Raw genomic sequence first — 16,889 nt, 5'->3', positions numbered from 1 at the left:
CCACTTGAGCTCAAAAGGCGCAAAACATCTGAACAAACTTATCGGAATGCCTGCCCCATCACAGGACTAACCCTGGACACACTGGGAGCTACTGTGGAAAAGAGGTTGGTGGCAAAACCAGATGCTGTCATGAAGAACTCTCTCCATTTCCCCCAGGAGGCGCTCTTAAAGAGCACTTTTAGTCACAGGCTCATTCCTCCACAGTGTACTAAGAATCACCTCTGGTGGTGCTGCTATCAGGCAGTTCAATGCTTTCATTCTCTTTGTCAAGCAGATTTTTTGAAATCCCTTCCAGTTCCTGATTCCACTTATTACATTTCATTTTGCAGCCTTTATTTGTTTTACCACTATTTTGGTAATGAAAGGTCAATTTTGTCATCTCTGTACAGATTTTTTCTTCTGAAATCTTACAGACTTGCCTCTTACATTAATTGGCAACTCTAAAATGTCCTAGTATGGGTGCCCCATGACAGGCTGGCATGCTTTCCATGTTTGATTTCTTCCTCTTCCAGTATAGACTCTAACTCCCCTTAACTCTTTGATTAGATTAAGTGGGTTAAGTGAGCAAATTTTTCCTGAAAATAAACTTCATCTAGCTTAAACCCTTGTTTGGTGTTTTATGTCAAATATTATCAAACTGCATGGATTTCTGTCTCAGTTATGTCAGAAAGCGGGTTCTCAGTATTGTGTAGTTTTGGAAAGCATACTGAAAAAATATTTGGAATAAAAGTTACCCTAATGGCTTGCTTTTATCCTGTTGCTAATGGGCAAACTGAAAGAGGCAATTATGGTCTGGAATTTTACAATATGAAGTGAAAGAATTTCCACTCAGTTTCAGTATGTTTTTGCCTGAAGAGTAATATTTAAGGAATGCTCACAAATCCAGTAAAACACCATTTCTGTGCATAAGTCATCTGCCCTAATTCCTTGACTCCTTTATGTAACCTTTGCTAATTAATTGTTCAATAACCTATGGCATATCTGGGCTAGAATAAGGAATGCGAGCCTATGCTTCTTAGAAGTACAGCGTAAGTGGTTTGGAGTCATCCTTGTTTTCATTTCTTTTAAGTCACCAGGTGTGCCTTTTTGTAGAAAATGTGTGACTTAGGATTTCAGTGTGGAAGCCAGTTCCAAAAATTGAATTGTGCAAGACTGTGCGATGACTTGTCACCTACTAGCAGGCTTTTCTGCATACTTTATGTGTGTGCATCCTTCTCTTTATGTATCAAGACTAAATCTTGTAACTTTGAATGTATATTCACTGTGCACCCTGTTCTACCTGTTGTTCTAGTTGACATGTCTCCACAATGTAAAGTTAAGAAGATTTTGAATTGAGGCAGGTTAGCTGTTCATGTGTATTATTTTGTGCAGCAGCACAGCTAGGGCTCTGTGGATTATTCTTGACTCCCTGCTAGTGACCTCCATAACTCTGTGTTGCTGCGGTCATCCAATTAAACGCAGTGGATGTATCCAGAGACTGTGTCTTCAGAGTGGAGCTCAGTCAGGATCTGGCAATATGTAAATGACATTTATTGTTATTTGTTTACTTTTTATTTATTTTGCTATATTTCTTTCCTCTCTGATGTTGTGATATAGTAATGCCATTCCAGATGCACTAAGTGTTTTTTCTTGGCTACACCTTGTACTCTGTTGCCAGTTCCTTTCTTTCTTTCTTTCTTTCTTTCTTTCTTTCTTATGATTGCTGTTCATCTGGCTCCTGTTTACTCAAACTAAAATAAATTAAATCACTCACTCAAAAAATAATGTATCTTAAAACAAAAAATGTGTTTATTACAGATTGTTGAATAATACTGTAAGGGGTGTTCAGGTTAGCTTGCATAGGGCTTTGCAATAAAGTTAACAACCAAGTTATACTGAAAATGCTTAATCCAATTTGTTATCAGGTGGTACGTAGAAGCCAACATTGGATGGTTTTCGGGGCGTGGTTCTGGAAGTCATATTAGGTGATTTTACAAGGCTGTCAGTTGGTACTGTGTGCTCATCACTTTTAAGCCATACAGGAAGACTCCTGCGGTTTAAAGGGATGACCATGAAAGGAAATGTAGTACGACGAGAGAATCAAAACCAATAAAGCAGTATTGTCTTTCAACTATGCCAAATCATTAATCAAGACTTTGTGGTAAAGAACAAAGCAAAAGTCAAGAACCAGAAAGTCAGAATAACAAAAGTAATGTATGCATGAAAGCTAAGAGAGCAGCCGGACCCATCTCCTTGATGGTTTTTGTTTTTAATTTGAGTATTTGCAAACTCAAATCATGGCATGTCTGATGCACTGTTTTTTAGATTGTCATGTCATGTAATTACAATTGCATCCCAAAGACGCACTTCATAGCAACGAATCCTGCATTGTAATGATGTCACCCATATTAAAAAAAAAATATCAGAGACAGAACCAGCACAATATTTTTCATATCTGAAATTGCAGATTGATAAACAGAAATGTGTTTGAGTTTGCGGAGTGATTTACAGGTGCTGGTCATAAAATTAGAATATCATGACAAAGTTGATTTATTTCAGTAATTTCATTCAAAAAGTGAAACTTGTATATTAGATTCATTCATTACACAAAGACTGATGTATTTCAAATGTTTATTTCTTTTAATGTTGATGATTATAACTGATATAGCGATAAAGTGAGGGATTACTGTAACTGCAAAATGTCACACAGGTATGCTGACCACTGCATTCCGTGAATACTTGGAACATTTGCTTTACACCTTACAATCCAGGACAATTGAAAAAGGCAGGTGGAGACTCTAATGGAACTAGATAAACAGAGTCTCACAAAATATAAGGTGGTGGGGGGATCATGGAAAGGGATACAGCATGTCATGCAACCCTGGAAGATGATCAGAAACAGTGCAAGTGTGAACACAACTTCAGTAACTGGCGAATGGCTAGATTCAGTAACTGTTACTTTACGAGGCATGTCCCGTTGCCATAACAGTGGAATGGTGATTCTTCTGAAGGTGTGGCTGTGGATCATTCATTGTTAAATAAATATGCCTGAGGGACTTTACTCTCATTCGGTGTGTGTATGTCTCAGATTTCCAGCTTGGTGTTCGTTGTACTATTATTCATGTTATTGCAAGGTAGCAACAGTTACTTGTAGCATAGTGCAATATCCTACCTTATGTTTTCATTAGAAAGTTTGAACAACCTAGATGAGAACAGACTGTTCAGCCCAAAAGAACTTGCCAGTCCCATCTACTTATTTCTTTCAAAATAACTCCAAGTCTAGTTTTTAAAGATCCCTAAAGTTCTACGGTCTACCACAATTTATTCAATTTGTCTGTGGTTCTTTTTTCCTATTGTTCTTCTTTCACTTTGGATATTATTATTATTATTATTATTATCATCATCATCATCTTTGTGGTTAAGTCTCAGCATTAGTGTCAGAAAAATACAAAATGTCATCTTGAGTGTTCATTTATGGCAAGGGGTGCCATAAAATCGTGACCTCATTCATTCACAGACGTGGACTTCTAGTCCTCACTGGGACTGGGACTAGGATGCTTTATAACTTTTTCTCCTGCCCAACTCAAAGGGAGGACAAATTCTCATCCTTGTCAGACTTTTAGTGCAGTCCATGGGAGTAATTCTGAGACTCACCAATGCCAAGATGAACAGTGGGGTTGGTGTGATTTCAAATGTGCAGCAGAATGATCAGCCATAATTACATGTGTATTATTAGGCATAATTAATACATTAAGTTAAAAAAATGAGGAATGATGGCCATATAGTATTATATCTTAATTTTTATTCCTTAAGAAATCCCACTTATCCATCTAAATGGGGCCATCACAAAGCACACTCATATACCACCATGCTCACCTGCTGTTATCATAAATTGTTATTGGAAATTGGGAGGAAAAGTATATGACCTGGCAAAAAACATGGGGAGAATGTGTACACTCCACACTGATACTGATACAGCTTTGTACAATTTACACAGAAATCTGTGAGGCACATATCTGACAAATGATAAATTCATCTTCTTGAAAGTGTATTCAAACTGTAAATGATTTTTTTTCAGCTTGGTTGGCACAAAATAGTTTGCAGGCTTTGGATTCTTGAGATTTTATTTCCTTAACTGTGGCCTCACTGCAGACCTTTCAATAAATTGTTGCATCAAATGTTATATGTATTCATAATGAAACAGAGAATTTTGACATCTATAAAGCAAAGGGTGAATGCTGTCCGAAGGATGATCATCTTTGTATTCTTGTTTGAATGTTTTGATTTTGTGAGATGTTCTGTAATGATAAAAAATATTTTTCAAATGTATGAGTATGTGGGGCTCCCATCCGCAGAGAGTGCTGATGAGTCCAAAATAAGCCACTAGATAAACACTAATGTCTGGACTGATTCTGAAAAAGAAAGGATGAGAATCCTGTATACACTATGAACACTGGAGCAGACGTTTGCACCTAACCTTTTAGACTGTCTAATTCAAAAGGGATGTTTGTTGTATATAATTTTAAACTGAATTTAACCATTTTTGGGGCGACTAGGGAAGCAAATTTTCTGTCTAATGGTGGCTTCCATTCATTATCTAAAAAGCAAATTATAAGTTGTCATTTCCTGTGCAAAATAAGAGCATTTTATTGTGAGTATACTGGAATAGCTTGGATGTACTTTCCTTGTTTTGAGTGGTACTAGATAATGGAGAAGGATAATGAAAGTGAGTGGTAATGAAAAAAAAGAAATATTTTTGTGAGTTATGTTAAAACAAAAATGTTATCTTGTGATTTGATTGACAGTAGACCTTCTGGCCTCAGATATCTCTTGCACTGTAATCAACTACTACTGAACTGCTACTGAATCTCTGGAGGTTTGCTTTGTTTATGGTCGATAACTAGTACAAAGAGTCAGGTATGCTTTTAAAGAAGGGAATCTTCCGTAGCATGCCACACCACATGCTTTGTTGCTGAACCTCAAAACCCTGGTGTTAATTGCCCCATAATAAAAATTAAAATTTAGTAAAGCAAGTCCACCTTCTGCTTTAAGTTTTTGAAAAAAAAAAGTAATTTCAGCTAGGACACAAGCAGACGCAGTCACAAGTTCAGCACAACACAGGCTTTTATACTGCGGGAAATGCTTCCCAAATCGTTTCCCACAACACCAATGCACAGTGCACAAGCACAAATAATAAAGTCACAGCATTCTTCTTCAACACCTCTCTCTCTCTCTCCAACTCCTTCCACCAGCAAGCTTCTTCACCTTCCTCCAGACTCTGGCTCCTTTCATGCTGCACCTAGGAGTACATCCAGTGGCCTGTTATCATGGTCTGGAAGCACTTCTGGGTGAGGTGGAAAACCAATGAAGTAGGGCTCTGCAATCCCTGCAGAACTCCCTGGCGGCACCCATAGATCCCAGCAGGGCTGAATAGCAGGACTACATCTCCCATGGTGCCCTGTGGGAATCCGAGGCACTGCTGCAACCCAGGGAGCTGCCATCTACTGATCCGGAAAGATAATGCCCTGAGCACGCTTTTCCCCCCTGAACCTTCCATTACACAGGCGTCCCTGCTGGGTAAGTGTGCTGGCCGTCCACCAGACCATGTAAGTTATGTCATAAGACTTACTATTTTGTTAAAACAGAATTTATTTATACTAATAGGTAAGATGTGGAAAAGTACAAAAATTTTGGCAGGAGGTTTGTTGATAATGTTTGATGAGTATGCAATCTTTTCTGGTGCAACTTAAGAAGACTATTAAAATGAAATCTGAGTAAACCTTTAAACCATTCATGAACACTGACTTGAAGCAGTGAAAAGGAAATGATGAAATATCAATTAAAGCGTAGGTAATGGAAATATTTTCAATGTATAATATGTTTGTTATAATAATATAATTGTTCTAATTAATTTTAAATCCAGACACCTTGTGGAATTTTTCTACAACACTCAACATAAGTGGAAGTTATTTTGTAAGTCCAGGGCAGGTATAAAGTAAAATTTCATCAGCATTAAAGGGTTCTTTTTGCCAATACAGTGCTTTAGAATTCCCAGAATATCTGATTGACGTCCCCAAGAAATGCCAAAATGGATCAGTTATAACAGTGAAAAGAATCTGCCTAGAAGTCTGCTGTATTGTAGTTACTTCTTAACCACAGAGAATTGTGAGAAACAAAAATGACTGATGCACTAATAAACTAACATTAGGGTTGAGAGATTCACACTTAACTGCCAGAACTAAAAAGAAAGTGGCTGTGGTCCTTTTTGACACTTGCAGACGAGTCTGAAATATTGTATCTCACTCCCTGTAGCGACTTGAACAGCCCACCTTTGAACAGAGCAGAAACTACCAGTGAATGCTTTGACTAAAATAACAGTGCCTTAGTTTCTATACACAATTAGGCCTGTCTGACGTTTAATTTTAAGGTTGTAATACAAGCTTTGTTGTTTGCAACTAAGTAAATGTTAAACAAGGCAAATTTCAAAGACTAAAAGATTAGTAAGTAGTTCCTTATTATTTATTTCCTTACTGTAATTATTAATCATCTTTGCATGGGCCCCTAATAGAGGATCTTATTTCGATATGAGGTTTAATTACGTCTTTACTTTGGTAACTGCAAGCTTCATCTTTAGTGATATTACCTGCTAGACAGCTGCACTGACCAATTAAGATGTGCACATAACCATGTCCAATTATGAACAGAGATGAAAGCCCATCAGCTTTGTAATGATTTAGCAGGAATGTATAAGTTCCAATTTCGTGAAAGAGTTTTCAGGCTTTTCAGAAACCTTTGTAGTGAGCAATCCATTTAGTGAAGCAGACTATGGACCATAACAGGCATCAGATGGGTAAAATACACACATATGACATATCAAGCAGTCCATAAGGGGCACATTCAAATGGGTCATGAATTAAAAACCTGTAAGCTTTGGCTAGAAGACTTGACCGACATCATTATGGTGTCACAAAGGTACCTTTGTCTTTGTATTAAATAGTCTAAACAATCCTAACACAGAGAAGGTGATAGAGTATAGCACCCTCCACTATTCTCCTACAAGTTACAATGTCTGATACTTGAGATCTATTTTGCCAACAACAGATTTTGTTAACAGATAATGTTATATCAACAGTAGAGAGAGGCTATTAGTGTTTTGACCTGGAAGCCCTCTCTAGGATCTGCTTGCTTCCTGATGCAACATTTAATCTATGACAATAATTAGAAAAGAAGCAAACTGTAGTCCTTATGAACAAGTCATGCCTGCTGAATCACTCCTTTCCTTCATATCACGAGGATTGTTTTCTGAATTTCAATGGCAAAATTGGTTCACTGCTTAGGATTCTCAAGGAGAAGGTTAGCAATTTTGGGTTCTTTCAGTTATAGATGTCCTTAGACCTGTACTCGTACTATCAAAATCACAACTGAATATGCACTTGCTGCTGATTGTGGTATGTTGCGTTTGAAATGGTGATGCTTTTATGGAATTAGTTTGCATTTTGGGTTTTAGATGTATTACCTGCATGTTTTATGTTTATTTGGGAATGCTTCAAAACTGTAAAAAGCCCACATTAGCTGCAATACTGCAAGAATACACCCAAATACAGCTTGACCCGATTAGTTGCCCAAGAACAACAATGATAGGTAAAGGAAAATAATAATAAACTATAATGTCACAAGATTAAGAACACATAATTTATTATCAAGACCGTTCACCTCTCATGTGTTAGAAGCACTACAGAACAAAGAATGCTCTCATGGTTTGTAAAAGAGCATAATCAGAACTGAACAACAGACAAATGGATCAATAAACCAGATGTAAAAAAGAACTAACGACAAGACAAAACACAAAATAGAGAGCCGGAGCCCAGAGAGTAAGGAAAAGGCCACAATACTAAAGTCTTCTTGGTAGTTCCTTTCACCTGCCTTCTACCCTGGAAGGAAAGTGGAAAGAAATTGTGAAAAATGGTTACAGATGTATGCACTCTGCTTTCTTAAATAATAAAGACATAACACCTTCACATGCATGCATACATCTGATCTCATGAACAGGGACCTGGTGTCGTTAGCAACAGCAAGATTACCCGTGGTCAGAGGAAACCACACACGGAAACAAATATTGTCACAGCCATGCAAACAAAATACAAATGAGAAAAATATCATAACTAATAATACTTCCTGAACAAGAGAATAATGCCATCAAGACTGCAATAACCTGAAAATAAAAGTAAATTAAGTAACATTAAACTAGTTTCACTGCTTCTGTAATGTTCCCTCTAGTCTAAACACAAACATACTGAGGTATGTAACATGTTACATTAACTAAATAAGAAAGACTTCTGTACTTTGTGTTCAATGATCTTGGACATCTGCAGAGGAGAGATGCTGAGGATACTGGGAGAAGGATGCTAAAGATAGAGCTGCCAGGGAAGAGGAAAAGAGGAAGGCCTAAGAGAAGGTTTATGGATGTGGTGAGAGAGGACATGCAGGTGATGGGTGTAACAGAACAAGATGCAGAGGACAGAAAGATATGGAAGAAGATGACCCGCTATGGCAATCCCTAACGAGAGCAGCCAGAAGAAGAAGATCTTAATGAATCAGGTCTGTTTTCTGGAGGAGGCAGAGCTGCAGGTAGCTTGAAACTATGCTAATGTAAGGATTACAATGTTTTGTTTTCCGTTTTGCTGCTTGGATTAATTACCTCTACTCAGATTTTTTCATCAAAGTATTAAGATGCCGAGTAGATAGTTTCCTTTTCCTGTTTTCCTTTGTCTATTAGGTGAGCTCACTATTAGATGTGTTCTAAGATGTAAATGTATGAAGACTATACAGTATAATCTTCAGGCATGCTACCCAGCCTTGCATATTTTAATGCTATTTTTCTGCACTCTGTTATTTTATTTTTATTTTAATGTTGTTTGACTGGGGCATGGTCATGTGGTATGTGTGCACTGGCGAGGAGATGTGGTCACATGATATGTTGGGCCATTTCACATTGCTATATAAAGCAGTTCTCTAATGTTGGCTCTTCTGAAGCTAATGAAGAAGTGAGACTCTCCTTTTTGAAGCCTAAATCTGCTGCTTTCTGCTTAAATTTTTGGCTTAATTAGTTGTACTTTTTTCATACAATTATATGCTTTTAACTTTTCTTATTTATGTTACTTTTATACAACACTATTTAGGAGTTGTCGGTGAGTTGTCTCGGTGAGTGTGCAGCGTTAACTGGCTGAAGTAAACAGCCAGCAAATCAAAGAAGCATAATGGTCTGCACTTGTTTGTCCAACTTGTTATGTTCTTGTGCCCTTATGTAAGTCCTTCTGTGTCAGTGCACGGCTTCTGATTAAGCTTTACTGTTTGGGTTAGCACCAGGGCCTATCAGCCACATTCTTTGCTTGTTTTGGGGCCTCACTCTTACAAATGAAATCTGTGGAAGGTACTCTTCTATTAATGTAATTATTTTTGTGTGCTTGCTAGGCATAACAGTGGTAATGCTGGATACCTGTGGCCCCCACTTTGCCATGTCTCATGAGGTATACTGGTAAAGTGGGTGAATTGCTACAAATTACCAAGCTGCAGAACAGGCTTACATTTATACTGGAATATAAAAGCAATTTAAATAGCATTAAAATTTGAAATGAATGCAGTGAGCTAAGTAAGTTGATTGTACACTAAAAACATTAAGAAAGAGAATTCTCAATTTAATAGGCATAGAATGAGAAGGACCACTGGACATAACTGAAGCGGCAACAGACTGCTTCATTTGAAAATGTCTCAATGTATCAATGAGACAAAGTTAATAATCATGTTTATAATCTCCAAAACTAGTTATTTAATACTTAAAATCCCCCAGACTATATAGATATTCACTAAAGGTCGCTGAAAAATTGAACAAAATTTGTCAGTTGTGTTTGTGTCCCACTTCCTTATGTACTTCATACTAAAACATTTGTTTGACTGCTTTTGCAATATGCTCCATTTTTAAATACTGAACTGTATTTTTTAATCATTTCTAATTCAGTTTCAGATAAGTAGAATAAAATTTAATGCCAGCTACAGCTTTCCATTCATGTAAATGCTTAACAAGATAAAAGAATAAATACAGTACAGATCCATCAATCCATTTTCCAACCCGCTGAATCTGAACACAGGGTCACGGGGGTCTGCTGGAGCCAATCCCAGCCAACACAGGGCACAAGGCAGGAACCAACCCTGGGCAGGGTGCCAACCCACCGCAGGACACACACAAACACACCCACACACCAAGCACACCCTAGGGCCAATTTAGAATCGCCAATCCACCTAACCAGCATGTCTTTGGACTGTGGGAGGAAACCGGAGCGCCCGGAGGAAACCCACGCAGACACGGGGAGAACATGCAAACTCCACGCAGGGAGGACCCGGGAAGCGAACCCAGGTCCCCCAACTGCGAGGCAGCAGCGCTACTCACTGCGCCACCGTGCCGCCCAGTACAGATCCATAGAAATCAAATAATCTGTCGCTTTTATAACTTTCATATGTGTTACAGTTTACATTTTGATCATCAGACTAATCCGACTATGATCACTTGCTGCATGCAAAGCTAGAGTACCCAGAGAAAAAGTCTGAATTAGCATAATCTGCTTTAATTCAGGGTGTTCATATGAAATGTCATGATTTACTTCATGAGGTAGAAATGTACAATAGGCCAGAATAGTTGCATCAAATACTTTAAATGTGTGGGTAAATCAGAAAGTAAAGACAATTTGAAAATTGCACAGTACACTCAGTGGATAGAAGCTGACTCAATTCAACACATTCATAATGGCTTATGGGTAGTAACACACTCTGTCGTGTGTCTAGTTGAAGCCAAGGTCAAATGAACATGGGCACTCCACTGCAGATTGCACAGTTATTGAACAACATGCTGTAGTGAGATATCTTTGAGGAGAGGGAGTGAAACCTGATTATTCACTGAAGGGTGTTGACTTGTGCAGATCAGTAAGCTGTTTGGGTATGCATGTTGTGCAAACTTTACAATACCCCAAGTCATCAGGCACTATGGCATGTACAGATTCATAGCTGACATCCAAATGTGCATTAACAGCAGACAATGTAATCCAATAGTCTTCTCTGATGAAGGCATTCCCCATGTTGATATGTGCATGAGTGTTGATCATTGAGAAGATCGAGCTTCATCAGTCACACATGTTCTTCCTGGTTTAAACCGTTCTACCATTTGTAAAGTTTTCATTGAGTCATGCTGCTTTCATTTCCATACTGTGCCAACACCCTTCAGTGAATTTCGTCAGGTTTCACTCCTTCTGCCCATAATAAATCTCACAATGGTTCGTTGTTCATCAATGGTGCAATCCTACATCCATGTTGATTTGACTTTGCCTTCAACTAGACTAACAGCAGAACACTGTGCTGTGCGTGTTTGAACTACACATAAGCCATCGCAGAGGTGTCATATTGCATCAGCTTCTGTCCTTTGTGGTTATGGTGTAATTTTCAAAATGCCTTTAATTTTTGATTTACCCTTGTATTAAAACGTGTGCTTCCGTCTTAATGTTTACAGTCTAAATATTCTTGATTGTATTAGAAATTTGTAATTTTCCAAACATCCATAGATGGCTAGATCCCTAGAAAAGGATCAAAAATAAAAAATATTAATATTCATATTCACTCACTTTGGAAGAGTCTAAAACAATTCACCATATGCTTACGTTTGAAAGCTGTGATTTTTAACGTTCTGGGAGTTGCTCTTAGACCACTGGTAAAGAATCAAATATTAAAAATATCATATTCATGATCAGCAATCTCAAAATAGCATAAAACAACGTTTCACATGCTTATGTCACCGATCCCCATTTTTTTGAAGTTTAGTGAAAAGCAGTAACTTTGACCACTTATCCTCCATTTGGTGGTGAACCCCTGGGGTCAGTTGATTTGGCATGCTCATTCTCTGATAATTTCTGCTGATGACACCTATGGTTTATTCTGCATCATAAAGGTGTAATTTTCTACACAAAATAAAGTCCAAAAATAGACTAAATATTATGGGTTTTCAGATATAGAGGACCAAAAATAGGGGTATCCCCAAAAAGCTCAACATCGTGCTTGCTTAGACTTCAAGATAAATTCCACAGTGTATCATGTATGGCGGTTTTCTTGTATTGGTGAGTCAGGAGGCACCAGACAAAAAGAACGGAAGTGATTTCAAAGCATTTATAGGTAATTTGTGTGAACACGAAACCCACACAGTCATTGGGAGACCATGCCAGCCACTTGAACCCCACATAAACAATCTGAAAAACAGGATTTATATGCAAGACTATAACACAGGAGTCCTTGCCACTGTACCACTGTGCCCCACTAAAAGCAGAATCCCTAAAAGTTTCATTATCATTTCTGTTCCTACCTTCCAGCAAGCCACAGTCCACTGCCTTCCTTTTTCAAACTTGTTTGGTCCTTGCATGAGAAGAACATCAAACCAAAATCTGATTTTACTGCTGGACCTGAATCAGATTTAAATGTGATTTCAAGGTCATCTCTACAATTTCACTGTTGTCGACTCAAACTGCCTTCTAGTAGGACAGAAAGCATTATTGTACACGTTTGAATGTTGGCATTTTAATTTCAAAGATCTGGCAGCTAGGATTTCTTCTTATCCTGCACTTGATAATACTTGCTCCTGTATAATTCTTGTGTAACTGTATCTAGGGCCTCGACAAAAATAAAGGCATACCCAGAGGAAAAGCTATCCTATAACATTATATACTGTATTAACCATGCTATCCCAGTATCTCCTGGGAACTCCCTAAAATCATCAGTAATATTTCTACTATATCAGCTATATTTTCTCAGGCTTTGGTGCTGTCTGTGTGAAAGCTAAATCAGTGCAATGATAAGGACTTTAGTGACATTACAAACAAACAGACATAATCAATACAATATGTGTGTAAATCAATATACAGCCTGTATCACATCCAACACTCCACTAAGTCAGGCATGATTATGTTTTGCTGTGGTGCCTGAGGGTGCAATAAGAATTATGACTGCAGAGTCCCAATATGTGTGTCCCAATCAAGATTACAGCTCTCAGAAAGCCATCAAGAGGATAAAATCTTTAAACTCAAGGTTGAGTACAAGTACACTATTCTGTTTTGGGTACATTAGAAGTTTTGTAAATCAACTGGAATGTTGGCAAATCTCTCTAGATGGGATAATGTGTTATGGTAGACATTTAAATTGTTTATGACTAATGTTTTCAGTGAAATTTTTATTATAACTTACACAGCTTCAGTGATGGAGAAAACAAACAATATTACAACAAAAGTATATAACTTTCCTTATGTATGCAGGCAGTAATGTTAAATTGTCTCAGAGCAACATCAATGGGGAGTGCAGAAGTAGAAGAGTAAGGCATTACTATATTGGAGTGAATACATTTGGAAAATGAATTCAGTTAATTTTTATTGCGTCAAATGCAGGAGACTTGCTGGAAACAGACATTTTTTGGTTTACACCACACTGTCCTGTAGTGTCATGTTAGTATACTACTTGCTTTGATTTTTCTGGGACAGTGATACAATAAAACCTTAGCTATCCATATGTAAAAATACAGCGATTTCTAAGTATTGTTACCATTAAAAATGATAATATATTTGCATGGTTTAAATAATGAAATGACAACAAAAGATGGCATGTCATTCATTACAGGCATCTTTATGTAATTATTGAAATTGTACTTGTTTTAAATGTATTTAATTAATTAATCAATTAATTAATTACATTTATAGACCTTAAGTACTGAAACTATTCCTTCTGTTATAATGCACTTAGTGCAAATTCAGTCTTTTACTGTACACATACTACATTATAAACATAGAGTAACAGTAGATTTTTTTGAGTAGTAACTTTATTCTCACTATTAATAAATACTGAAACCCCCTTCCTTCAACGCTGATACAATGGGAACAAATAGAATTTGCCTCCTTTTTGCTCCGCTAGATGTTGGGCTGCTGCATTGTCGTGTGATGTGCTTCTCGCACGGCGCTTCACATACTTAAAAGCCTGAACAGGACCTGTCCTTTTTGGCTATTTGCTTTGTCTCTCTCTCCTCCTCCGGAAATCCTCTGCTCCTGTTGGGGGTCCCACTCCTGACGCGCACCCCTACGATGAGGAAGATGTTTTTGCATTCTGTTAATTGACCTCTGTCTTCACATGGAGTTCATTTTACTTTTGAAAGAGACATATGTTCGTTTGAAGTGTTTGAATAAAGTTCCTGTCTCTGCAATCTCCTGTGGTTCTGTGCAAATCTTTGACCCAAGCATGACAATATGTACTGTATTAACAGATGGAAAGATTCAGTTGTCAGATTAGACTGCCCAGCACAAGATCTACAGTAGAATGCCAAGAAGTGGGTGGGAGGCCAGTTGGCCAAGGTCTCTGGGACTATGACACTGTCTGAATTTGTCTTTAATTTTACCTGTTCTAGTGAACGCTGGACCCTCCAGAGAGATTTAGTTTATCCAGTAATGCTGAAGACTTGAAGTATTTTTTTCTCTCCTCCTTTGTCAATTGGTCATGGTTCAAGAATGAATTACGGGGCTCCATTTATGTTAGTTAGTTTCAAGCCGCTTTGTTTTGTTGTCTGTTTAAACAAATCTGTCTTTATTTGTACTCATTATGTAAATAGTTTGTATTTGTATCTACCTATGAATTTGTCACAGCAGTCTGAACCTGCAATCTGTGAAGAGTGCGATATAAAAATAAGCTGAATTGAAATAAAAGTAGGGAAAATAATTGTTATTTAATGGTCTGTATGTATGTACAGTGCATCCGGAAAGTATTCACAGCGCATCACTTTTTCCACATTTTGTTATGTTACAGCCTTATTCCAAAATGGATTAAATTCATGTTTTTCCTCAGAATTCTACACACAACACCCTATAATGACAACGTGAAAAAAGTTCACTTGAGGTTTTTGCAAATTTATTAAAAATAAAAAAAATCCCAAGTAAATTTTTTTCACGTTGTCATTATGAGGTGTTGTGTGTAGAATTCTGAAGAAAAAATGAATTTAAGCACTGTATATTTTATGATTTATTGTGATTTTTGAATTATTATTTTTGATATTTAATGCATTTTTGTTTTGTTCATAATTGCGTATTTCCCTCAATTCCTTCAGCCAATTCCTTCATGTTTCATGGATTGAGCCTCAGGAGGCAGGACCTCCTAGACATGACTCCTCTGTTTTTTTGCTATTTAAGGCAAGAACTGAGTAAACTCATATCACAAGATCATTGCACTTATTTTTGGAATATCGTAAGTATTGTTGTTTTGGTTTGTGTTTCTGTTTTTTGTGTCTTTCTTGTTTCTGTTTAATTATGCCTTCTTCTGATCTGTGTTTTGTGACGTGTTTGCTTAGAATGACCTTTCAGGCAACTCCTTTTTTCCATTTTTGCTCTTTTGAGTATTTAACTTGTATTTTTCTAATTAATCCTTCATTTATAAAGATTCTTTTTTTGCTCTTTTGTGCACATGTTGAGGGTTTACAGTTATCCCTCTTGTTGTGGGGCTTCTGAATTAATTTTGGGACTTTTCTAGTTATTGCAGCCAGCTTCCCATTTTGGATACCTGCTAGGCAAAAACCAGCAATTAGCAGTTGGAGTAAGTTGGATTGGGGTGGGCCCCTTCTGGGCAAGCTGATTTAGATCCTGCCCTGTCTTTTGTACAGCATGTTGATGGCCTTGCACCATTTCTGTTATAGTTGTCACTCCTAATTGCAACAAATGTGACATCTCTTGTGTCTCAGTACCAGATGCATTAGTTCACTTCAGTGACATTTCTGCAACAGTCATTTATAGTGAGCAGCAGTCCATTCCTGCCCTTTACCGGAGTAGGCTTTGTATTCTTGTGACCCTGACCAGTTTTAAGGGGCCCAGATAGCCTATACGGAAAACTATTCCCTGTTCTTTCACCCTATGCAATTCCAAAGGTTTTGCATGCTTACTGGTAACATATTCCTGTGTGAGCTAGAGCTCGTCCTGACTTGAAGTTTATATTTGCTATGTGTTAATTAACTCAGCAATGACATTTGCTAAGAAGGAGACATGTTTATTTATTCACACTTTTCAGATAAAAAGTCTTTTGTTACTGGAATGGGCAGCTCTTCCCCAGATTACACAGTTTCACCTAATGAGGGTTTCCAGATACAGTATAAACTGCAGGTGCCAATACAGGGAAAGTCTTGTGACTGCAATATCTTATTTTTTACACTACTGTCAGTATTATTGAAAAAAAGAAAGCACAGAGAATTGGGCTTCAGTTCTGATCTGGCCATTGTCTGTGTGGATTTTCACATCCCCCTTCTGTGTCTATGATTGGTTGGTTTGCTTTTCCTTTCATCTGTCCACGATTGTCCTTCTGATTTGGCTACCATTTGTGCCCATGCATGTGTGCATTATTCTGCCTTCCACCCAGTTTTGGTCAGGGCTGTGGCTCTCTGTGATGGCTCTGTATTGGCAAATGAGGGTTCAGATGATGTTTAGTGGGCTTATTAGATACTCTAGTAACTCATATTTCAAATGCACATCTCCTAACCCTATCTATTTTCTTAATATTTGAAACTGCATTTGACTATAAAATTGACAAATTCTAGCAACAATAGCACTGTGTTATCACTCAGTTTATTCTCAGAAGAAAAATAAAATTTTAATTACTGCCACCGTTTTCTGCCTCACCCCTGATTTACTCAAATTTGTAAAGCTGTTTTACATTTAATTATGTTCATTCTTTGTCTGGCTTTTGCAGAACAACTACAGTAAGTAGAATGAATAAACATAGTTTTTTTATATGCTATATTTAAATTTCACACTACCCTTCATTTTGTCATTTAGCAAGATGGTATTAATTACAAGCCCTGTGTG

General features: G+C 37.5%; 1 protein-coding gene across 2 annotated transcripts in view; it reads left to right on the top strand.

Annotated features, from left to right (window-relative positions):
• LOC114659567 (GRAM domain-containing protein 4-like) overlaps positions 1 to 16,889 on the top strand; it is a 369,958-nt gene that overhangs the window by 12,042 nt on the left and 341,027 nt on the right. Inside the window, exon 1 of one of the 2 annotated variants that reach the window (XM_051935146.1) lies at positions 1,374 to 1,518. The exons of the other annotated variant lie outside the window; for it this stretch is intronic. Coding sequence (XP_051791106.1) covers positions 1,517 to 1,518 — 2 coding nt within the window. The 5' untranslated portion in view covers positions 1,374 to 1,516. Of the gene's footprint in view, positions 1 to 1,373; positions 1,519 to 16,889 lie in introns of those variants that run through there. 2 annotated transcript variants of the gene reach the window in all.

Source organism: Erpetoichthys calabaricus, chromosome 1 (assembly GCF_900747795.2).
Source record: "Erpetoichthys calabaricus chromosome 1, fErpCal1.3, whole genome shotgun sequence".
NCBI classification, from domain to species: Eukaryota; Metazoa; Chordata; class Cladistia; order Polypteriformes; family Polypteridae; genus Erpetoichthys; species Erpetoichthys calabaricus.
Note: the sequence above shows the minus strand (reverse complement) of the source record. Positions and strands in the feature narration are given on the sequence as shown.